At 33.2% G+C, this 26,288-nt stretch overlaps 2 protein-coding genes across 8 annotated transcripts in view; both read left to right on the top strand.

Annotated features, from left to right (window-relative positions):
* Mp (Multiplexin) overlaps positions 1-26,288 on the top strand; it is a 226,403-nt gene that overhangs the window by 59,890 nt on the left and 140,225 nt on the right. For 6 of the 7 annotated variants that reach the window (XM_069054726.1, XM_069054688.1, XM_069054718.1 and 3 more), the window contains exons 2-3: positions 2,714-2,743; positions 21,424-21,530. In XM_069054726.1, the coding sequence (XP_068910827.1) occupies positions 2,714-2,743; positions 21,424-21,530 (137 nt within the window). The remainder of the gene's footprint in view (positions 1-2,713; positions 2,744-21,423; positions 21,531-26,288) is intronic. The other variant, XM_069054678.1, reaches the window with a different exon arrangement.
* LOC138135837 (uncharacterized) lies at positions 3,300-5,463 on the top strand. Its single transcript, XM_069054755.1, has 2 exons — positions 3,300-3,873; positions 3,931-5,463. Exons 1-2 carry the CDS (start codon positions 3,775-3,777, stop codon positions 5,308-5,310), a joined length of 1,479 nt encoding a protein of 492 aa, XP_068910856.1. The 5' UTR covers positions 3,300-3,774; the 3' UTR covers positions 5,311-5,463.

Below are 26,288 nucleotides of genomic sequence, written 5' to 3'. Positions count from 1 at the left end.
TTTAATGAAACAGATTTTCTTTAATTTAACATACAGTTAGATCGAAGAGATAAAAAGCAGTATCATTGCATAAGAAAAACATCTTCTAAAAGATAAACATCTGAAATGAGAGATAAGCTACACATTTTAAATTCACTTTCGCTGTTTGAAATTCAAACTTAACTCTTATAAACTTCAATCCCGAATGAAACGACTTTTCAGCGTTTCGGGGATTATCTAATTTACAACAAAATAATGGTGTAGTCTATTTGAATTTTGACATAAACCTTTAACATTAACTTTAGATTTATATGACCTTTATTAGTATGTGAAACTAAATTTAACTGTTTTTTTTATAACGTGTTTCCTTGAACAGCTGAATGTGAAAATATAAGTAATTTTCTTTTTTTTAACTCAACAAAACAGATTTAAAACATGAATTGCAAATATTTGTGCAAAGTACTCTAATCATCAAGTGCAGATATTGCCAGTAATTTACATAAAAATTTTATTATTTTAGCAATTTTTAATTTGTTTATTTGTGGAATAATATTATGATTAGTATATAACATATTTATATTTTTTTTCTACAAATATTTATTTTTTACTGTCGTTTTTAGTGTAGCTCTCATTACTGCTAGATTTATTCTTGAATCCTAATTTTTGATGGGCAAGTGACAGGCATTTACATAAAAATTTGCCTAAAATAACTTAAGGTGCCGAGATTTTTTTTTATCATATGGTAGTCATGGTTTTTTAATTCATGTAATTTTATAACCAAAAGGTATTGAATTCGCTTGTAAGGTTCCCTGATTACAAAAAGCTGATAGCTTTTACATCCATGCGAATGTGAATTTAAAAAGATGTAAATATATACTTTTCATTAAAAAACTTGTATTGTGAGTTATTGGTTGTTTTTATTGCAGCAAGTCAAATGTTGTTTGGAATTTTACTTATCTGCACACATAAATGCTATAAATGATAAATGTTCTGTGTAATTTTTTTAATTTGTTTTATCTTACAATTAGAAAACATATATTGTTTATCCACAACAGAGTTTTTTTTTATGAATTCATCCATCAACCCAGCATAAACAAATTTCCCTACAATAAATGTATTGTATTATTAATAATTATTTGATCATTCTTCAGCTTTTATAATTGTTGCTGTTACCTTCTGTCTAAATACGGCTCGCAGAAGGTTGCATCAATCATCTTCGCTGTACACAAAAAAAAATTAAGTAGGTATGTATACGTTGTTATGGTCTTCATGTCCTGTAAATACACCTTATGTAGTTTTTTGCAGATGTTTTGTACAACTTATTATAACATTTATACCGGGTGTAGAATTGGTTTATGAGACATTTTATTTTTTTACATGTAAAAATAAAGAGTTTCAATTATTGGCTCCCCTAACAATTTTATGGCAAAATAGTTAAAATGAAAGTTAGAGAGAATTAAAATAACTGTCTAATTTCAATCTTAGTTTTATTCTAACATCTTGTGGTACTGAAAGAAAGGCAAGAAAAGAATTAACACAAGAATACTAAAAAGTACTACTAGGCATGAAATTTTATTTCTTTCTTTAAATGGTATTATGGAGGATCTTCTTTAAGAAACTTCCAAGCAACATTTGTTTCCCCAGACCGACCAATTTCAGCCATAGAAACAATTCGAAGAATTGGAACATTTAATGGAAGATAGCTTTTCATTCGTCCTGTAGTCCTGTACGAGTTCATTTGAAGGGCAGATCAAAAGAAAATTAAATAATAGTGAAACCACCCGACAAATAATTTTAGAAGTCAAATTTCATTGCTAGTAGTGCTTTTTAGTATTTTTGTCTTAACTCCTTTCTTGCTTTTCTTTCAGTACCACAAGATGTTAGAAAAAAACAAAGAGTGGAATTAGACAGTACTTTTAATTCTCTCTAACTTTCATTTTAACCATTTTGCCATAAAATTATTAGGGGAGCCAATAATTGGATCTTCTTATTTTTACATGTAAAATCCTATGTCTCGTAAACCAATTCTACACCCGGTATAATAATAATGTCGTTTTTACAATTATTTTACTAGTTGCAGAAATACTGTTCTTTTTTATATGTTGCAACATAATATACAATTGTGTAAAAAGACATTTAATTTATAATTTGCTCAATTGGCATTGGTAAGGCACAGTTCATAAAAATTAATTAAGATATTTATAGTATCACATTCATTTCTTAGTTTTCATTACATCACATCCATCTGAATTGAATTACGTGTAAGTTTTCGAGGTAAATGTGGGATTGTTGTAACTCTAAAGCCCTTTTTTCAACAGTTTAATTGGATATGCCCGCAAGAGCACCAAAAGATAAACTTCCAGTCATCACTCATGAAACAGTACATAAAAGTGGTTTACTCGGCAGTCACCCTATGGTCGTCTGGTCTATAAATCATCATTTTAAATAACATGTGGGATCTACACGTACTCTAAAATAAATCACAGAAAAATGAGTTTCGTGTTATTTAGTTCTTTTTGTTTGAATTATTGTGCTTTTAAACCAATGTAATTTGACAAATTGTCTGGCAAATTGTCTAATTTAGTTCATCAAAATTTGTTACAGTTACCTAGTGACATTTTGTCATAAGTTATAAATTCGCATCAATAGTGTTTTTATCATTTGTACATTAAAACTGCAAATTTAGATTTTGATATTTTTTGCAAGTTTTTGTAGATATTTATTTTTGTTTCAGGAATAGAGCAGTCCAAGCAGTTCGATTAAGGTAATTTTAGAGGCATATTGTTAATGGTTTTAGTATAATTTTATTTTATAGTTCTGTATTATCCTAAAAATATTCATAATGCAAAAGATTAAAGATCTACATATCTTATTGGAAATGTGTTAAATTGTACTACATGCGTTTTAATGGGCAACTTTCTCTGTAATGTCATAGATAAAAGGTATTACTTAAGGTATATTAACAAATGAAGTAAATGGAAATGTAGATTTTTTTCACTCAACGGATTGCAGTCTAAATTCAACTCGCAAAAGTAATCCGTTCAAAGCTGAATTGAAACTGGAAATATTAGTTAAATACTCGTATTTAATCCTTAAATGAAATAAAAAAAAGTTACACACATTTTTACAATAAGATAAAATATTCAAGAAAAGTAAGATATGTATGTATTGTTAGTGACTGAAAATCAAAGTTGTCCGTAAAAGACGCACATTATTAGTTTGAAGGCAATATTTTATTAAAAAAATTCTCAAAATGTGCGAAGTTGCATTATTGGCTGCAATAATAAATTAGTTATAAGTAGAAACGCAAACTTCATGTACTATTACTAGAGAGCGGATTTCTAGTTTTTATGCTTTTTGTGGGGGTTATAAGTAGCTCAATACTTTTTGAGATGTGTAACAGACTTAAAATTTTGAGTCATTTGAGCCCTATTTTGTTATGCTTTTTTTGCTTTTTTTGCAGTTTTATGCATATTAAAATGTATATGCTTATTTACTGCCTTTTTCCTTATTTATAGGTATTTTTTCATTCTTTACTTATTAGAATTTTTATTGTTTTAACACGGAAAACATTCCGTTGCCGCAAGAAATGAAAAAAATTAATTTCTCGTTTGTCGTTGATGAAATGTGGTGGCAGCCAGGTTTATAGGAACTCATCTCTCACTTTGTTGTTGCGAAAAACCGGTTTAACACGATAACACTAGGCGAATTATTTGCTCCATATTTACCGATTCCCTCGTATTCCTTCTTAGAGTGCAGGTCATTGTTTCATTTCATTTAAAATTTAATTCAAAAATGCCAAAACCAAAATCTACGCCTGATGAGTGGATAAAAAATTTTCCAGAATTTATAATTGAAAATAATAAAATATTTTGTCGAGTTTGCGTTAAAACCGTAAGTATTTTTTGTGTAGTTACCTAATTCTCTAGTATTCAGAAAATATTATTTTAGATTCAAAGCGAAAAAAAATATAATGTTATTCAACATATGAAAAGCAACACTCATGTTGAACGAAGAAAAAAATTCGAGATTTCAAAATTTAAACAACAAACTCTACAAGAATCTGTTGCAAGCACATCACGGCAAAACGAACAATTTCAGTTTAACTTCGACTTATGTAGGATGATGGTTCAGTCCAATATACCATTCAAAAAGTTAGATAAAGGCCCATTTCAACAGTTTCTACAAACCCATTGCAATAGACACGTTCCGGCTGAGAGCACTCTTCGTAAAAATTATTTAGAGCCAGTATTTCGAGAAGTGTGTAACAAAATTAAACAACGCATCGGAAGTAACTACATGTGGTTTGCAGTCGATGAAACAACAGACAGTTGTGGAAGGTACGTGGCAAGTTTAATTCTCGGTATTTTAAAGGAAGATATTCCTACTAAAGGATATGTTGTCAGTTGCAAAGAATTGTCCAAAACAAACAGTAATTCGATTACCAGATTTGTTAATGAAAGTCTTACGTCTTTTTTTCTTCCAAATGCCGTACCAACGGACAAAATTTTGCTAATGATTTCGGATGCCGCTGCATACATGATTAAAGCTGGAACAAACTTAAAAATATTTTACGAAAAATTAATTCACTGTACATGTGTTGCGCACGGACTAAACAGAATAGCTGAAACTATACGATTAGAATTTCCTGTGGTAAATAAGTTAATTTCAAATGGTAAAAAAATTTTTGTTAAAGCCCCACTAAGAGTGCAATATTTTAAGGAAACATTTCCAACCATACCTTTACCACCAGAACCAATTTTGACCAGATGGGGAACTTGGTTAGAGGCCGCATTTTATTATAGTCAATATATTAATCAATTTGAAGAAGTAGTTACCGAATTTGTCGACGCTCCGTCGCAGTCAATAAGAAACTGCATAGATATTTTCAAAAATAAAGAGTTGCGACAGAATTTAGCTTTTCTAAAAAGTAATTATGAATTTGTATGTGAGACTATAACAAAACTAGAAAAACAAGGTGTTCCATTGGTTGACTCAGTGAATATGGTTCAAAAATTTAAAGAAGAAACTAACTCTGTGAGAGGAGCAGTTGGGCGTGTCGTATCTGAGAAACTCGACAATGTTTTAAACAAAAACACAGGTTTTGGTATTTTGTGTGACATAGCGCGAGTTTTACAAGGCGAATATGTGGAAAACTTAAACATCGATTCTACAATTATCCCCAAATTCAAATTTGCGCCAACTACAAGTGTAGATGTGGAGCGCAGTTTCTCCAACTTTAAAAATATATTGAATGATCGACGAAGAAATCTTACAATTAATCATTTAGAACAACTCCTTATCATTCATTGTTTCAAAGAAGAAGATTGAAGTTCAAGTAGTGTTTTCTAACCATAAGGAGTTGTTTTTTGTTGTATAAGCAATACAAAAATGTTATATTTTCATTTTTAGGAATTGTGTTTTATTATCTTGTTTTTATGCTTTTTAATGCTTTTTTGTTTAAAATAAAACTTTTTTATTCAGTATGTTATGCTTATTTAAGCGCTTAATTTTTATTTTTTTGTGCATATAAATCCGCTCTCTAACTATTACTATGTATTTATTGTAAGGTTTAGTTTAAAAATATCATAATTGTCCTAATGAATTTCCATATTTAACAGGTTAGCTTTTTCACGTTTCAGAAATTGTCATGTATGCATGAATACCGATGTATGTGTACATATCTTGATCTAACAGTGTAGGTAGTAGTTGTTAGTAACGGTGGTGAAAAGTAAAAGTACGTTTACATCTTTTTTTTAATTGTTAATAGCTGTTACGATATGTTAATACTTTTCACTTTAATTACTTTTGGAATTTTGGCGTTTTTTCTGGCTAAACAGCCTCAGGGCGTCCTCCTAGATCGTTTCCCACCATTCAAACCTTGTGCAAATGCCTTTTTCTCTTTTGTTGTGTTTCAAGGTCGCGTCAAGGTCGCGCCAATGTCTTCGTATAACTAAAGGGTAAGGAAAATTCATTTGCACAAGGTTTGAGTGGTGGAAAACGATGTAGGAGGACGCCCTGAGGCTGTTTAGCCAGAAAAAAAGGGAAAATTCCAGAAGTAGTTAAAGTGTACAATGACCGAAAATTTCTATTAGAATTACTAAAAATAGTATATAACGGTATTAGGCCGATATGGGTTATATAACAGACGAGGTTGAGATATTGTAAAATCGAGGCGGAGCCGAGATTTTATAATCAACCGAGTCTGTTATATCCATATCGGCCGTATGTTGTTTTATAGTTTTCTTTATACCAATAATACTTAACATTTAACGATGATTTATTTGTAAGACTGACATTTCTCTTTACTTCAAAAATTAAATTTAGTTGTCATTTGTGCCGTAACCGTAGCAACGGCAGCAAAAATAACGGCCTCGGTCTGATAATTTTGAATAACGGCCTATAATTTTGAATAACGGCCTAGACTGTTATAGGTGTCATATCAATCAAGCATTGAGTACTGATACATCCTAATAACAGTATGGTATAAAGAAAAAGTATGTATGTGTTCCCATTTGAAAAAAAATATTTTGACAGTTTAGCCTGGAAACCTTGAGGTTATACGTGAATTTAGTAGGCCATTTTGTAGCCTATTCACAACCATTTAATTTGGTGTATAGATAATTAAAATCCTCCGATAAATAAGGGAGCTATGGACTCGTCTTCTTTTTTGGGGACACCTGTATATTTGTAGGTACACATCTTTTAAGAGGCTTCTAAAGAAATATAAAAGGTTAATTTTTAAATATATTTAACACAAACATCTGAATAGACTTCTTATCACGTTACAAGTACAAGTTTTCTTTACAACATCAAATATATTTTTTAAACGATGTGCTTACCATTCAGGTTCATTAGCTGACACTACTTAGAATACCGCGTACACGTGTGTGACACAGTTCTGTTAACCCTTTAGTACCTACATAATACTGTTATTATTGTTATAATCAGTCTGTGAACCATGACAATATTCTTATACTCTACGACTAGATTAGAATTGGCCCACCCACGTTACTGAAAACATAGCATTGTGTTTAACAAAAAGTAATACTTATCCAATAGACATAAGTAGCTATTATTTATGTTCATGGGACGTTCATTTTGTCAAGGGTCATTTTGTATTAAGTAGACGATAATTTAGATTGTAAAAAACTGTTTTACAAAATATAAACATCAAAACGCTTATGAAATTGGAAACTATGACAAACTAACCGCAGCTTCATCAGTATTGTAAGACTTCTGTCAATGGTCATTCAACCTCACTAATAAGTAAAAATCCCACAAATCAAATTTAATATCATTGTTATCTTTTAATTTTTTATGATACTTATAGAGGTCGTGTGAATAAATTAAAAATGTAACCTGTTTGCTTTTTTAGGTTGGTTTCATTTCATGTAAAAAATTAGTGGCAATTCGAATACCTCGTAAGCTAATTGCCTTCAAGTATATCTACAAGTTAGTTAAAAATATGGAATGGGCGGTGTATTTCCGTAAATATGAACTAACAAAATGTCTTTAATAAAAGTTGTTTTATTCTCAATTTCTTAGCCTACTCATCGTTTTTGTGTGTCAACACATTTCCATGGAAACGTATTTTTTTTTAAATTGCAACCGAGTTATTTTTTTGCTGATTTTTATTCGTCTTTTTTTTTTTCTTCAAATTGCTTGATATTTTTTTCCTATGCTTTAATAACAAAATTTCTGTGTAAAATCGTAATTTCCAATAAACGGCAAAATGTGATACCAAATCAGATTCTCTAGATTTTAATACTTCCTTCTTAATGTTATTTTTCATGTCATTGTGAAGTACCTTCCAATAAGTTAACAAGTTACTATCCGTTTATTAAACTCCCGCATTGCCAGTGTCAAATATTGTGTAGGACAACGAAATATTAAACACATTTTTTTTTCCTGTTTTCGTCTTTTGCATATGTCTAAGTCACGTCCAAAAGTTAGATGGATTTATAGACTTGTTTTGGACCTTCAGGAATTTCGATAAATAGTTCAAGACAAACAAAACAGTACCGAGACATTATTTACAACCCTCTCGCACACCCCAATAGTGCGAGATGCCAGACCGTCACAAATCTGTCAGCGTCAGACCATGAGACCCATTTTGTGATTGTTGGATGCTGATTATTAGGGTATTTAAAGGGCGGACTAGGGCAGTTGAAGACGAACTGTGACAGAGTGTAGAGCAAAGAATCCAATTAGAATATCTTATTAAAGTTTATGCGAAAGTGAGTTTGTGAAAGGTGTAGTTAATTTACACAAGGTGAGTGTATCACTGAGTAACCTGTTTCTGTTGGTGATGTGGTGAGTTTACCTATTTTAATTAATTGATATTGATGATGATCATGGCCATAATTAAATACAATCAGCATGATGAGTCTTTGAATGATTTATGAATAATTAATTGAGAGTATTGAGAGTCGCTGACTGAGATCAGGGCTGCTCGTGATTGCTAATTAATTGAGGGTCGCTGACTGAGATCAGGACCGCTCGTGATTAATAATGAGTTGAGAGTCGCTGACAGGGATCAGGACTGCTCGTGAGTTATAATTAATTGAGATGATATTGTTTTCACCATTGAGGGTGATTATGTTGTTGAGTTGATCAGAGTCATAACAGTTTGATGCAATTGCTAAATTTGATATGATTGAGCCCCGACATGTCGAGCTAATTAATTAGACTGTCCAAACTTCCTTTGTTCCGGCAACTGTACGCTAGCAGAGACCGTGGAGCTGCTAGCGGGGTGAAATTGATTGTGATGCACTGGCAGAGACCGGGGATGCTGCCAGTGTGGCAGGTCGAGTGTGCCGCTGAGGTCCATCAGGGCCGCTCACCTGTTTTTGGTGATCACAATTGATTGAGGGTCGCTGAGTGTTATCAGGGCGCCTCGTTTGATTACAGTTGTGCAGTGAACTGTTAGAGTCCTGGGGGTTCTGAGTGAACCCTACTCTTTTCCTTTTCCTAACAACCCTGGACAAAGCCCAATGAGTTAATAATAATTGATAATAACCTAAAGTACTAGAGCTCAATGAATATGTGATGATAATTGATAATCACCAAAGATATTAAGAGTTGACGTTGACGTTGTGATGGTACCATATTTGAGATGTGTGTGATTTATTATTGTAAATATGTATTGGTTGTGCTCGCACAACACTTTCAGCGAACTGGTTACTCACCACCCCATTTTATTATTTTACAGGAGGTAAGCCTGTGATAGATGTGCAGACCACGATCACCTCGATCCACGACACAAGCCGTCATGACACCATTGTTAACGTAATGTTCACCCAATTATTTTATTTACTGACAATTACCAAATTACGACATCCTGACACTGCATCAAGTTTGATGTGTTATATTGATTGACAATTTGATTAGTATCAGCATTATTATTATTTTTGTGTTCTGTCTCTCTCTGCGAGAGTTATATCTCTCGCACTCGCATCATAGCTCCTGCAATTGGGAATTTTTTTTGGAGTGTACCTATGGTGAGATACATTTTCAGTTGCCTGTACACAAAATCTAGTTATAAAAACGTCAACAAGAAAAGTTTGGTTATGTTAATGGAGTTAATTCTTTCTTTCCAAACAATAATTAACACTCCCCTGCTTCTCTCTAGCCGTTAACAGTATTCTTTTACATTTCATATCTTCTTCTTGTTCAGCTATTTCGTGTAAGTAATACTTTGAACGAAAGAAAGCGAATTTATTAAACTTAACTTCAAATTTGAAATTATAAATTTTTGCGCCAACGTTAAAGTAAAAATTACTAGTCTCAGAAGGGCATTGCGGCAACTTGCAAACACTTTGACAGTTTAGTAAATGGATAGTAATCTAATAAGAATATGTATCGGTGTTTTTTTAAATTTCACTTCATAGTAGGCGTTGAAGAGTCGATTGCGAACGCACCATACAGGTTACGGATCACGGATCAGCTGTTTAAAATCTTACGTTATACACGAGTGGTGCGTTCATAATCGACTCTTCAACGCCTACTACGAGGTGAAATTTAAAAAAGCACCCGATAGTTTCATTTTGATTTGTAAACGTGGTGAAACTCTGTGAAACTGAAATCATTTAAATCCTAATGCCAATGTTCACACCAAGATGTTTGTCATTTATTTAATAACGTTCATCCGGAGGGAAATCCTATTGTACAATCCACAATGTCTAAATTGGTTAGAAATTTTAGAGAAACTGGGAATGTAAAAGGTATCCCAAAGTCTGGACGTCAAAAATCAGCCACAAATCATGATCAAGCTCTTGATGTATAAACTAACTCAGTGTTATGGATAATCCAATTACAGTAGAACTCGGTTAGAACGAACCCGGCTTATAACGAACGCTCGGATATAACGAACAGAATTGAAAGTCCCGTTTGAAAGTCCTATATTATATTAACAAATTTGTTCGGTTATAACGAACCTCGCTTACAACGAACGCTTGCTTTTAACGTTCAATATTTAGGCGCGAAAGCGGTCTACAACTCGGTTATAACGTACGCACGTGCACTTTTGTTACATTCTAGGAAACAATAAACACAGCAAGCGTTGACAAGGCAGTCACTGTTTCTTAGTTTACGTCCGTATGGCCAAAATTACGAAGAAGATACAGGCTGTTTAAAAAAAAAAAAAAACGGCCCGTGCTATAACTTTGCTACTGATGACCCAAATGAAAAAAATTATACAGGAAACGAAATGGCTCTAAAAACACTACAAACCTGAGTAAGCATATAATTTTTATACCATCTACCCATTTATGGACAATGGGCAACTTGTATTTTTCAAATGGTAACCTATTTATTTTATTGATTCTATTAGAGTTTTTTTTCTGATTGTAATGCATAAAAAAAACTACATATACACTTTGATGACAAAATTTTCGAGAAAAAAAGGAAAATATGTTGCATCAAAATTAGGTTAATTGCTCGGTTTATTGTGATATATATTAATGAAAAAAATCAAGTTAACCGACCTCCATTATTCGATGAATTTTATGAATTATAATTAGATAAATAAAATATGCAACATGAAACGTGCGTAAAATTGCCTTTTAAGTCCAGCACACTACCAACAAATTTTCGTTTATGAAATACAGATAAATCTAAGACAGGCTGTATAATGAGAGGGATATTTTCAACGGTGATGAAACGGGATTATTTTATAAATAATAAAATAAACACCAAATCAAACTTTGAAATTCAAAGGTGAAAAATTATGTGGCGGAAAACAGTCCAAGGAACGGCAAACGATTTTTGTTTTGCGCTAATATGACCTGTACTGAGAAGACGAAACTCTTAGTGATTATTTGAATTAAATAAAATGTTTAGCATATTATCTTATGTATACCTATGTAATTATTTATCTTTCTTAACAAATAACGACGACGTACGGTTAGAACGAACGATCGGATATAACGAACAAATTCTGAAGTCCCTTGAGTGTTCGTTATAACCGAGTTCCACTGTACGTCAACCATGCAACTTGCTTTGGATAATGATATTAGACAATCGTCGATTGTTCGAATATTAAAAAAGAACAAACACAAACCCTACAAGATACACCATCTCCATGAGCTAAACGAAGATGACCCTGACTGAAGGATGTAGTTTTGTGCAAGAATAATTCAAATCGTTTAAACCACATTTTATTTTCTGATGAAGCCACGTTTTGCCAAATGGGTTCGTAAACAGACACAATTATCGCTACTGGTTCAGTGAAAATCGTCATTGGATGGTGGAACACCATACACAGCATCCACAAAAACTTAATGTCTGGACTGATACTATTGAGCACCACATAATAGATTTATACTTTATAGATGGAAATTTGACAGCGTGACCACATGATCACATTGTACCTGACATTACACATGTATTTCCGAATGAAGATCGACAAGGAATGCCAAACCGCAACGTTTGGTTTCAGCAAGACGGCGCTTCACCACATTATGGAGTTGATGTTCGCCTGTTTCTGAATATCATCTTTCCAGGTCGTCGGAGATCTGTTGAATGGCCTGCCAGGTCACCTGATTTGAGTTCCCTAGATTTTTTCTTCTGGGATCATTTAAAAAATAAAATTTACAAAGAGAAACCACAAAATTTGTAAGACCTGGAAGCCAGAATCAGGCATGAAATTGAAGAAATACCACCTAACTTGCCGCAAAATTTGTTCCGTAATTTTTGTGATAGCTGCACTTGAGTTTTTCGCACTACATTGTAGCAAAAGTTACTGTGTCTGAGTGACGATCTCCACGGACGGAGTTGGTCGACCAGTACTGAGTTACCAAGGATCCAAACTATTTAGGTCGAGGAGTCCACTGGGGTTCGCCTCCTTCCCGCGTCAACGTGATAGGGTCACTGATTGAAAGTCTGCATGCTTGGGTTAGGATCATTCCAGGGATGAAGCTCCGAAGGGTGAGCTGCGTCTCAACAGCTTGACGGCGCAATTCTTAAGAACAGTAAGGTTTAGATAGGACGGACACCCACCAGTGTAAACCCAATCTTGCTTTGGTCAGCGAAACTGGTAGCAGAAATGCGGGCGTTACTGATTACATCAATAACAATACAGAAAGAACTGGCTGTCAAATGACACTGCCAGGAAGATCGCCGGGAAATAAACTGGGGACGACCTGTGGCTATCGACTCGTACCAAGATTTTCTTCAAACCAGGTCATCTACATGAATAGCGGGTTGACCACATTGTAGTCTGTGGTACGACGTCTAGTTTTCACCGCCGCAGCTCATCCTGGCTTCGCGTTGACCTTACAGTAACTCTGCGTGGATGTCAAAGCATCAATGAACATGCCGCAACTAAATTGATTTCATTATTTGGTTTTACATTACGTTCTTGGCACACAACATCTACAAAATGCAAAATGCACACTTTACAAAATGAAAGTTGATACCGCAACGTTGCCGATCAGTTGAGGTGCTTATAGATGAGGGAACTCACTTTGACGAATTTCGTCGAACTTGTCACACATTTCTCAATCAAAGATGTGCGGAAAAATGCATAAACTGCGGCGATCAGGTTCTTTATTAATTTTGCTGCATAGTAATCAAGATGAATTAAATTTCACTGCAACAGACCCTGTCTGTTTGATGTTTTTAATATACGTATTCCATTGCCAGTCTTTTCGATTGTACCAATTTATCTTGGTCTCGATCTCGTTACATTTTTATTTGTCATGGCAACCTGGGTTCTTCAATTTTCTTAATCATACGGTATATTCAAAGCCTGGTTTTATCAAATATTAAATTTACAAACATGTTTTTATGAAAAGCTATAAAAAAGCTGACGGAATTGCTTGTTTATTTTTTATTTGTGCAAATGTTTTTAGAAGGAAAAGTTGGTCTAGAGAATTGTAAATATTTTCTGGTGTGTGCGTCCATAAGATCAAGAGTATAGGCATTTAATTTCATTAAAAATATTTTGTTATTAATTGAAAAGTCACTGAGTCCAGGAATGTATGTACAGTCGGTTGCAAAAAAATCGAGTACATACATAATAAAAATCAAGTGCACTGAATTTTCCTATTTTTAATACATGTAAATCAGGCTTTTCTGACTTTTAGTGGCATGGTTCTTCAAATAGGTTATGTCTGATACAAGGAATGTCATTATGTCTGACGTAAGAAATGAGAAATTTTGACATTTTGCTTGTCTCGGTAACATCAAAATTGACAACAAGAAGGATGAATTAAACAATAGAAATTTTGATGTGTGTACTCGATTTTTTGGTAATTGTTCACTTTAACTACTTCTGGAATTTTCGCGTTTTTTCTGGCTAGACAGCCTCAGGACGTCCTCCTACATCATTTCCCACCAGTCAAACCTTGTGCAAATGAAAATTTTCCTTACCCTTTAGTTATACTAAGATTTGGCGCGACCTTGACGCGACCTTGAAACACAACAAGAGAGAAAAAAAGGGCATTTGCACAAGGTTTGAATGGTGGGACACGATCTAGGAGGACGCCCTAAGGCTGTCTATCCAGAAAAAACGCGAAAATTCCAGAAGTAGTTAAAGTGAACAATTACCGATTTTTTTGCAATCAACTACATATATGATGTGAAGGTACCAACGAGGGAATAAATAATAATTATTTTCTATTTCATTATTTCATATTTCAAGGTCATCAACTATACTCTCAAGCGCCTCATGTTGGACTAAAATTGAAAGTGATCCGTCCTCCACAATTGATCACATCAATTACATTGGATCTTAATTTTTTTTACGGATAATTAATGAAAAGATCGATTTTTAATTACAAATACATACAAATAAATATACAGGGTGACTTTGAAAGTTGTGCAGATATTTTAACCAGTAATAGAACTCCACAATAGGTAATAATTGACTCAATGATGCCTTATACATATGAACGATCAAATTAATTTGTAATCGAATCATCCATGGATTTGGATCCGTATGTCTTTTGCGATTGATATGTGGAGATCTAACCTGTGTTTCAAGCTGTGTTTATTGCAGCGTGGAGTTCAAGCAACGACATACGATTTCGGATTAATGGATAACTCGATTACAAATTAATTTGATCGCTCTTTATTTATACAAATTTTGATATTTTTCGAGAAAAGGAAGCTACTGTCGGAACGTTGTAGATGTGAATTGGATACTTGTCGTTAGGTTGGCACTACCAGCAAATAAGGTATTTGGAATTTATGACAGGTCTCACTACCGTACAGTTCAATCATAAGTTTTAAGCCACCTTGATTTTGACAATTCACATCCAAAACGTTTTTACTTTAAAAGGTTTGCAAAAAAAAATTAGGAGCCACTGAAATTTATGTAAAAAGGACTAAAAAAAAATCATAGACTTGTTTGTTGCAATTTGCTGGAGAAAACCGATATAGTTTTGATCTATGGCGAAGCCCATGGACATTCAGAGCTACCACGGCAAATCTACGCTGAAAGGATTCTTCAAGGAACCTTTGTGAACGTTGTGCAGCATCTTCGAAATTTCGGGCGTTTCGACATGAAGATCGCATTTTAGTTGCAGAAGAAATCAAGAGCGTCACTTCCAGCAGCATATTCAATTAATGTGTGGGTTGGGATAATTGAAAATCACCTCACAGGTGCTTATATTTTACGTCACCCTTTCAATGAAGACGGTTATCTTCAATTTTTAAACGAAGTTTTGCCAGAATTACTCGAAAACATTTCTCTAGTAATTCGACGACAAGTTGGAGGCATTATTTTATCATAACTGTAAATTTTATCAAAAATTCATGATGAAACTCAAAAACTTTAACGATATAAATCAAACATAATCTCGAATGACAGAAAAACTTGATATTTTCGGTTGGTCGAACGTCAAAACTGCCCCCCAGATTTAAAAGTTTTCAGCATTTCCCAAACAAAGTGATTCATTTGATTCTCTTGTAAACCATTAAAACATTTGTATTAAGCAAGTTGGGTTATTTTGCCTTCTTTTAAGACTTACTATGTGTGGTTTTGCTGGTTTGATGATGATGTAAAATGATGTACTCGGAATGTATAACTTAACAAATGTATATTGTCTCGTGTTGTGTTGAGTTACAAAAGGTATAATACAGGTAAAAGACAGAGTGGTGACAGAGAGACGGACAGTCCTGGACGGTTCTCGTCAGTGGTTATATAAGCTAAGTTGGGGTGGGAGAAGGACACCCCTACTGGTTACTTAACATACTACCTCAGGTTAAAATATCTGCACAATTTTCAAAATTAGACAATATACTAAAGTAAAACTTTAAATTTTGTTGTTTATATTTAAAAAAATTTTTGCCTATCGTAATGAAAGTGGCACTTTTTTACACGCAAAATCGTAGTGAAAGTAGCACTTTTTTACATGAAAAATTGTAGTGAAAGTAGTACTTTTTTGCATCATTTTATTCCATCTCCTTGGATGTTAAAGCATACCTATTTTTTTTTTGTAATTTTTCATAAATCCTTTTGGACCAAATTTCTCAACTTACATCGATATGGAAAAACATAGTGTGTACAACACGTTATGAAAGTTTCTTTTTTTTTACTTATTTGCTTGATTAAACCGGGCTACGCCTCGTAAATTTATGAAAAAAAGTATGACTTTCATAACTAGTTGTGCAAATAACTATTGATTTTATAAATACGTAAGGAAATAATAACTCAATAATTGCCACAAAGGTGGTATTTTAATTTGAATCTCAACAATGATCACTGATTTAATAGTTAGATATGGCATATAAAAAAGGTTGTTCTAATATTTTGAAACCAGCGTTGTGGATAGTGGTTATGGAAGAATGAAACCTTTTCTATTGACCAATGCGTGGACCTTTTTTCTTCAATACATTGCTTTAGTTGGTTTATTTGTTGATAAAACAGCTTTTCCGTGATTGAGTGATTCTGTTGTATACATACAGGCTGCCCCAGAACTGGCGTACATCCCGTTAACCACGTGTTCCGCTCTTTCTGCTGAGAAAGATTTCACTAGAATTTTTTTGTTTAACCTTATAGTTTTTAAACTACAGCAATTTTAAGTTAGCCAATCACAACAGAAAGATTACAGATAAATCTACTGGGAGCTGTTGTTTCCTAGGAAACGCTGAATTGAATTAATATTTGTCTACGATGATTGGTTAAATTAAAATCGTTGTAACTTAAAAACAAAAGTATTTTAACAATTTTTTTTGCAGAATCCATTTCGGAATAAATATTTACATTTGCAGTTAACTGGATGTACGTCAGTTCTGGGACACTCTGTACAACGTGTCTCCGAAATAAGTACATTAATTTTAACCAGTGACAGTTCTCGTCAAGAACAACAAAATTTTCATTTCAGTATTTTTCCTCCCCATAAACTAACGAGTTGTCTATTTACTCGCATTTTCTAGTTATGGGACTCAATGACAGTTACCGTGAAATAATACTTTTTATAAAATCAACGCAAAACATTGTGTTTTTTGAATACAATTTTTCCGCTCTGCAGCCGATATGTTAGTTAGTTAGTTTTATCCGACCCCACAAGGCAGGTGTTTACGTCTTGATTCTGTGATTTAAGCTAAAATTTTGTGAAAGTGGCGAGTTTATTTTTGAGTACCTAGTGAATACATAGATATTGTGTTGGTGTATGGTGAAGCGCGGGAGTGCTCCTCGGGTCTAGAGAATTTCGGTGCTAGTTCTTGTGGGGGTACATGAAAGACTTGGTATTTTCGATCCCAATTGGCAACTGAAGTTTTAAGAAAAAACGGGTGGAAAATGTTGCCCCAACAATTCGCAATAACAAAGAATGATGGAAACAGTGGAAGAATCATTTCGTCGACGCCTTCATTATTGTATTGACAATAACGGCAGTCACTTTGAACATTTCTTATAGTGGTTAGTGATTACTTATTACTCTAATTAATTACTTCATGAGAACTTTCATGGATTAATACACTAATGACATTTTGTTGTTATTTGAGTATGGGCGTTTCATTAGGGTTAGTTTAAAATATTTATCATTAAAATTGTTTTCATTTAATATCTACCATATAATTCTCTTTTTCTTCTTCCACCCTTATCATTATACGTTACAGCAACGTAAGTACAGTTGCGGAATTAAAATTTCGGGCGCTATAGTCAATGTCATGATATAAACTCTAAAACAACCTTTACGTTAATAACCTTATTTTTTACTCTTGTCATGTTTTTGTCTTTTTGGCATTCAAAAATTGTCATTTGTGGCATAATAACGGGTAGGCAACATATCAAAGCGATGATTTAATTACACTCAGTGCAACTATCTGAAATTTCAAAATTCAAAATTGATTGGGTGACTGACACAGAAAAGTTTAATTTTTGAATGTCAGTCATGATGACAGTAGAAGGTGCTTTACAGAGATTTTGTTGAAGTGACAGAAAAATAGTGCCCGAAATTTTAATTCCGCAACTGTACGTAGCAATTAACCGCTGTACTTAAATTCGCAAGAAACAAGTGAAAGTTTTCTTGCATTTTTGTTTTTTTGTTCTTCGCTTATCGGGATCGACGAAGCAAATAATCCCCATAGGCGGGTAACGAAATTTGTGCCAAATCTTTCAATAATTTGAATTGTATAATGTACAGGAAAAAAATCTATTTAAATATATTGTTGCTATTAACGAGTTCTATTACCTGTTAAAATAAGTGTACTTATTTCTGAGACACGTTGTATATAAACTTAAAATTACCCTGCTATTAAAAATCACGTATAATAGCTAGAAATCCGCGCTCTAGCTATAACCATCGAAATTAATTTTTTCTACTTTGGTATCATAAGTGAGTCTTTGTGAAACTAAAAGTAGTGTCAAATTAGTATATTAAAAGACAAGTTTCATAAGACCAGTCTTGAAGCACTAATTCAAGATTAAAAAACGAGTGGCTTAGCCACGAGTTATTTTAAAGAATGAGTGCTTCAAGGTCTTATGAAACGAGTTTTTTATACTATTTTTTGTAATTTGCCCTTTTTAAGCCGTTTTTAAACAAAAATGTTTACTTTCCTCGATTTAGGGATTTTCGTGGCGGTTGGTAATGTCTTAATTTTAAAAGTGAAAATTTGATCAAGTCTTCAAAGTCGCCTTTTGTTTTATCCAAATTCTGTCACAAAACACGAATATGAAAGATAATCTTTCATGTACGCCCGCTGAAATACGTGAAATTTCCAAAAATACGGTCACGAATTTGTTGCTTGATAAATCCTGATAAATAATTCTTTGCACATTTTGTAATTTAAACTGACACGCATGACGAATCAAGCTTTGCCAACCTAAAAGTTTTCGTAAAATGTTCCGTGAAATAATGGCTATAAGGACATCTCAGATGATGACGTCGCGTTCGTTAATATGTCTATTAGAGAATCAAAATGGAGGCAAATTACAAAAAGTATATTATTATACGGGTTTTATAAGACGCTTGATTGTGACACGAGTTGGTTGGGACACGACGAACGCAGTGAGGAGTGCTCCAACGGAACGAGTGTCACAGTGCGTCTTATAAGACGAGTGTAATATGCTATTTTTTCTATTTTGGTTGTATTAATTTAATAAAAACTCAAATCATGAAATAATTTAGGGACTTTTGTGTGGGATGTGTTATGGTAGCATTTCTGTGAAATGTATGTCGAATTTCAAATATTTTAATTGTTAACAGGAGCTCGCTAGAGATGCCGGAAGCCGGCCAGCGTGTGCTGTTAAAGCAATACCAACGTAATACGTATTAAAAAAAAACAAAAACAGTTTCACAAAAAATTCCTTTGTGACACTACTTTTAGTTTCACAAAGACTCACTTATGATACCAAAGTATGTAGAAAAAGAAACTTTTTGTAAAACTGTTTTTGGGTTTTTTTAATATGTATAGGAAATCTGTGTTTCACCTGATCAAGCATAAATTTCATAGAAATGCGATCATAACTCATGCCACACAAAAGTTTTTATCAAATCAATGCGACCAAAAGAGAAAAAATAGTAGGTATATTACACTCGTTTTATAAGATTCACTGTTACACTCGTTTTGTTGGAGCGTCTTATAAAACTTGTATAATAATAATATACCATTCCCGCTTTATTGAACAACAAGCTTGCTTGTAATTAGTTTATTAATACTTACAGTCGGTACTAGCAGAAGAAACGTTAAGTAATTGCACATGGAAAGTAGGTATGGTTTCCTCTAACAGCAATACAGGATTAAACCTCAGTAATGCTACTGAGTAATGCTTGCGTGCGCAAGGGATTCGATTGTAAAGGATTTCCTGAAATTTCCGACTATTTTCGATTGTTTATTGTGTGCCATGTTAAGTTGACAGAATACGTATAATCTTGATTCACAAGATTTGCTCAGTGTGGTCGACCATTTTCAATAAAAATGAACTCTGTTGACCCACTTCTTCTAAGGCATATGGTAATACTGTGGATTATACAATACTCATTCATAAGTAATACAACGAATGGGTACGAAATTGCCGGAAATTTTCGATCTCAGATACAGTACATACCTATTTGTTTCGGCGACAATTTTAGTTTAGAAAAATGTCTTAAGAAACAAATACGAGTGGTCTGAGGAGAAAATTTCCGGCAATTTCGTATGCACGAGTTTGTACTCGGCATGACAATTCACCGAGCGAAGATTGAAAAATTCCATGAAAGAAATACTTGAATAGTAGTTTGTAATTTAAAAAAGGTTGTTATAGCACTTCGTCAATAAATAGTGAAAATTTCCGCGGCAATTTTTTTAAAACAAGCGTGATTGGTCCGTCTGGCCCATCTGGAATAGTCAAAACAAACAAGTTATTTTTTTCTAGAATTGTTACTTGTTCAGTGTTGATCAGCTTGTTTGTCACAATCCCACAATAAAGTGACCAAGAATTGCTTTGAAAGTGCACAGCTTCAGTGTGTGGTCACATTATTCACTAATGAGATCACGATGACGACATTAGCAAAGATCTAAAACTTCATTAGGTTTTGGGGTCTAACAAAAGCAAAGGCATTTTTAAGCCTAGGCTAAAAAAGAAACTTTCACCTGTCTACTCGTATCAAGTCATAAAAGTGTAAAAGTACTTTTATGAGGTGTGAAAAAAATTATAAGTAATGATAATTCGTTTGAAAGCACTATTTATTTTATTATTTATTTTCTATACTCCCACTTTTTAGACATCCAGGTCGACATTACAGATTAGAGACAATATTATAATATAGATACTATTATACAGTGTGTCCAAAAAGTCTAGAAACTCCCAAATGAAAACGTAACGCATAATTTTTGAAAAAAATCTAAAGACAGGTCAATTAGTGTTTTAAAAAAGCTTTCTGCTGATAGTGTCTGTTCGGTCTTTTCGATGACCTTGAAAAAGTTATTGTTATTAAAAAAAAAATTGCTGAAATAATAGAAAACGTCAAAAACGAATTTTATTATCGTTTAGGATATTGTCAAGATGTTCAAGGACAACATTTTGAATATTTGTTGTAAGAATTATAGTTGCCTTTCAAAAATAAAGTTTTCTTTATTTTATAATAACCAATTAGGTTTTTTCAGGAAATTTCTTATATGTAAAGTGAAAATTATTTTGACTGTCGGGTAGACAATTAAAAGATCTATTAAAAACGGTGGTAAAAATGCGACGTTGCCATTTAAAAAAACCTCTGATGACATCATAACTCTTTCAAGGTCATGAAAAACAGCAAACACATATCATCAACAGAAAGCTTTTTAAAAACGCTACTTCACCTGTTTTTGCGTTTTTCTCGAAAATAATTCGTTTCTATTTTATTTGAGGTTTCCAGACTTTTGGACACACTACATGTAAATTATGTAGTATGCAATCTAAAGAAAAATTTGTAGAATTATCTGTTAAAATATGTAACTTATAATTTTAAAGTAATTTTTATATAATTATTTTTATGTGATTGTTTGCTATTATGGTTTTATTGTTGTATGTTGCAGAATACGAACATTTGCAGCAGTTTACATATATTCCCTTCTATCAACAGTGTTCGGAGAGGATTCATTTGCTTTGCCTCCATCATTTGCTCTAGGGAGTAATTTGGAAGGTAAGTAACGAGATCTGTTTTAATTTCATAAAAAATTCGTTATACACATGTACTTTTTCAAGTAATACACATGAGGAAAAGTCAGATCGTAAAAAATTACATGTACCTAACTGAATTACTACTTGACATACTTACATTTGCTGGTGTTTTGGCATATTATGCAGATTTAGGAATTATGTCATGAGCAAAGTAGTAATGGTTGCCTATTTAGTAAATATTATAATAAATAGTATTTTCTCCTAGAATAACTATTTAACTTAAAAATGAATTTTCAGGAATTGTGCAATTAAATGTATGAATTGTGCTACAAATGAAAAATATACAGGGTTATTCAGATAAGAATACGAATTTACTTGAGGGCTATAGGCAACCCAAAAATCATCAATCAGGGATATTTTGTCGATATTTATATTATAAATAAAACATATAATCAAATGTTTTTTTTCTAACACTAATATCTTATACTGTTTCCATGGTGCATTTGAGCTCACACCTTATGTTTCCCATAAAATACGCTTCTCTCTATAAGACACGTCGTCAATAGCAACGTATCTTATAGAGTCATAAAATACGCTCACACACGTCATTCAAGTAACATTTTATTCATCATTTTTACAGTAATTATCACAAAAGTGAAAAGTACAATTATTGAATTGGAATTGCCACATTAGCTTCGTGCTCTTGTTCCTAACATCTTCTTCTTTAACTTCTGCTGTTTCATCCAATGCAAGTGCCTGGCCATCGAAAATGGCAATCTTTACATTTTCTTCAAATGATTCTTGCCGTAGTGTGAATTAACTTTTAATGAAGTTCTACACGCTTACCCCATATCAAGAAAAGCCAAAATGACATCTTCCGTTACCTCCGTGATGCTTTTTTTTATTGTTCCGGCCTTGAAACGAAACATACACCTTTTCGTATGCACTTTTAGACTTCATTGGTAACAAATTGCCCCTTTTTTCTTATTTCTTCTGGAACGTTTTGGCACATTTCAACGATGAAAATTGTTTTTTTCCAAATTTGTTGATATTATTACCATAGTACCCACGGCAACCTCCGCATTTTGTGTATTGTGACGCGCCTCGAATAATTTCTGAGTTTATTAAAATTTCTGATAAGATGTTAGTGTTAGAAAAAATCTTGAAGGCAACGCGTGTTTTATAGTTTAAAAATCTCGATCTATTAAATCCTCGCTCCCTGCGGTCGCTCTGATTTAAACTACGATCTCGATTTTTAAATCGTCTATAAAACACTTGTTGTCTTAATAGCTATAAAGTTTTCTTGACATTTCACGTTTTACTGGACTTTGGCAACACAACGAGAATTACGAGGAAACTGGCCATCTCGGAAAAGAGGAAGTTAAAGAACGGCAAGAAATTTGAACAATGCATAGTTGTATTACCTACCTACCTATTTAATAAATTGTTTAAAATGTTTCTCCTCTAGTCATTGTTGTTTTCATGTTGACGCATTAGGATGTCAGTATCGTGATGCCATTATTTGAGATAACTTAAAAAAAAAAAATAAGTTATCAACGTAGTAATGGAAGACGTATTTTGGGCTGCCTATGGCCCTCAGGTAAATTCGTATTCTTATCTGAACAACCTTGTATAACATACTATCCTAGTATTAACTTACATTTAAGGCAAACTGGTTTGAATTATGCCGGTTAGGAGGTTAGGGATTTTTCAAGTGAATAATATTTTTTATTTTTCACTTTAGTATAATTGCATGATAACTCCTAGGATACGAAATACGTAAACATATCCATAAAAACCGGGGAATAATACAGGGTGTAATAAGAATAAGCGGGCGTAATAAGAATAAGCGGGCGTAATGAATTCATAACGCCCTCATCAATCAAAATTGCAAAGATGCCAATTTTTTATATATTTTTTTAAGAACACGTATAGTGAAAAATAAAATCTTGTATGCACCACGGCGTCACCGAATGATTACGCCCATCGAACGATATCCATCTCTCGGGCTAAAGCCCTCGAGCTGGATACATTGTTCTCCGGGCGTAATCATCGTTGTAACGCCCTTGGTGCATAAATAGCTATTATGTTTCACTGAATCATTATTTGTTTTTTATACCTTGACAACGAGATATATTATGTAGTATATAATGCCCTAGGGAGTATAAATCATAATGCCCGCTTATTACGCCCGCTCAAACAAGTCGTCATAGATACGAGCCACCGCAAACTAGGAAATTTATCAAAATCAAGTTCACAATCTATAATTTTTTTAAATGTTCACAAATTCAAATGCAGTGAAACATAAAACGTTGTATTCACCACGGGCATTACTCGATGTTTATGCTCTCGGGCACCTCAAAAACTCTAGGGCCTGGCGGCCCTCGACCTTTTAAACTGGTTGCCCTCGAACATAAACATCTTCATAATGCCCTTGATACATAAATAACTATATTATTCTAAGCTGTGCTTTACTAATGCAGGTCCAATTTCTTTAAAAAATTAATTTGATATAACGTTTATTTCTGTATCTCAAAACGCACAGAGATTAGTGAAAGTTACTGAAGCAGAACCTAGACTGAATTACAACCGCTAAAAATCTGGAGTTGATCTTCTGGAGTAAAGATAATGGTCGTAATAAACAACTGTGATTATTATTATTATTATTTGAAAGTAATTTCTACAATTCGTTATGAAATGTGGATGACAGACTTACATAAACCCATTTTCCATAATTTTAGTTTACTAATATAGTCACGTTATGATAAATGAAGCCAAATGTCACATGAATTATACATTTTCTCCAAAATAGTAAAACAACGGTTACACCCTTCTTAATACGTCGTATAAAATAACAGTTGTGCATTAAATTAGGTGTGGTTTTACTGTGACCATTTATCGTCTTCACTGGTGCATATTATGCATAATATGAAGTGATTGTCACAGTAATTGCATTGTAATATTATTTGTCAGTTACTAACTAGCGTAATCCCTTGTACCAATTACAACATTTTTGTTAATAGAATGTTTGATAATTTGAAATTTTTCTTATGAATTATTCCAAGGATCATGAATGAGACTTTGAGTCAGATGACTTTGTACAGGCGTCTGTAAAAAAAAAGACGAGACATTAAAAAAGTGTGCTCTTTCTTACAGAAAAATGGTTAATCGCTCCTTCATTTCATTTCAACTACGCAAAATCAAGAATGCACATCTAAGTAAAATATCTTATATGAAATTGTTTTATGTTTTGTACCTATAGTTGCTAGTCAATGTATAAACACCACCATGTTCCCTACTCGATTTACAAACACAATAAGCAAGAGAAAAAGTCGGTAAGTATATTTATATTTATGATAGTGAAGCTGTCACCGTCAGAGCAATAAAATCTGTGTATCGTCGCGTGTCTTATAGTTATGAATATAAGTGGTCCATTAAATTTCATTCAAATCTTCAAGTCGAATTTTTTTAACTGTCTTGCCAATTTCCCTTTGGTTAGTCTTTTTTGCAACTTGTTAAATCACGCTACCTGACCGCGCGTTGTACCTACGTATCACGATTCCTACACCAAGATTTTCTTCACTTTTTTGATACCATCAGTCGCCTGCGAATCGTACTTTCATAGTGCGAAAATTGTTAATCATTTAGGAAGTATAATATCTGTAAAGGGATCTACTTACGATTTTCGCCGGCTAAGAAAGCGAAAGGTATTAGCTGTTATAATATAAGTAACCACCCAGTGATTGACGTTGAATTGCATGAAGGCCGACATCTTCTTGGCACGCCATTTTGACAAATCTCTTTCGAATAAAAACCGTATTCTAAAAATAAGTAATAAATGTTTTATCGTTTTTCTCGATTTCACGCTGTTATTGCAGGTTTTCCTATTGAATGTTATATTTCTTTCCTTTTCCTTATCACCCTTTGTGATAATCAGTTTCTACCATCTAGAGCAGTAATCGCTGACTTTACTTATTTAGTAAGTGACGCGATTCACGGAGATGGTGTTAAAAATACTGTTAAGGGGACAGATAAAACAAAACGCATAAGTACATACTTCATTTACCCACATCAGTAAAAATTTACAATAAACGTTGTCTCTAATCAAATATTTATTAACTTTTCGTATTTTACCACTAACGTTCTGACGACCGACTGACTAAAAACCTTTGATGCTGTATCTTGCTTCTTTTTTATCCGATATGAATAAATGACACATCAAATGAAATAATTTTGAACACTTCAATACAAACTAAATTAAATTTTTTTCTTGAGTCCAGTTTTTGACAGATGGTGAACATTAGGTGATTAAAAGTTAAGAAAAGTTAGGAAAAATCAAGAAATTTAAAAGTTACGGTACAAAATTAAAAAGTCAAGTGACCAAAGTAAACAAGAGAAATGTTTGTTCTAAATGTTCGAAATGAGTAAGTAAGCTCTGGATATTTTTCAGTCACGTCATTTGTCAAAACAGTTTGATGATGATAATAATAATAATAATGCCACTTATAATTTCAGGAACGGGAATAGTACCACAGTCAATTTTTAAAAATTTAAAAATTCTTGATAGGGAACACATTGGTAGTTGAAATTCAGAAAGGTATATTATTATACTCATGTCACATCGTGAGGAAGTTCCTTAACATTGACACAGAACATAATAAAACACAACAAAGTCAAAATGTGGAGGCGAGACGCCGGTAATTATGTTGATTAGCACTGCACTATTACTTGACAGTAATATCCGTAATAGTGTATGTACTCCGGCAAAATTGCCGTGCCG

Source organism: Tenebrio molitor, chromosome 1 (assembly GCF_963966145.1).
Source record: "Tenebrio molitor chromosome 1, icTenMoli1.1, whole genome shotgun sequence".
NCBI lineage: Eukaryota > Metazoa > Arthropoda > Insecta > Coleoptera > Tenebrionidae > Tenebrio > Tenebrio molitor.
The sequence above is the reverse complement of the archived record's forward strand: the minus strand, read 5'-3'. Positions and strand labels throughout refer to the sequence as shown.

Coding starts and splice junctions, on each gene's coding strand:
- LOC138135837 (XM_069054755.1), top strand. CDS start 3,775: ATGCCAAAACCAAAATCTACGCCTGATGAGTGGATAAAAAATTTTCCA. Junction 3,874..3,930: donor GTCGAGTTTGCGTTAAAACC/GTAAGTATTTTT, acceptor ATATTATTTTAG/ATTCAAAGCGAAAAAAAATA.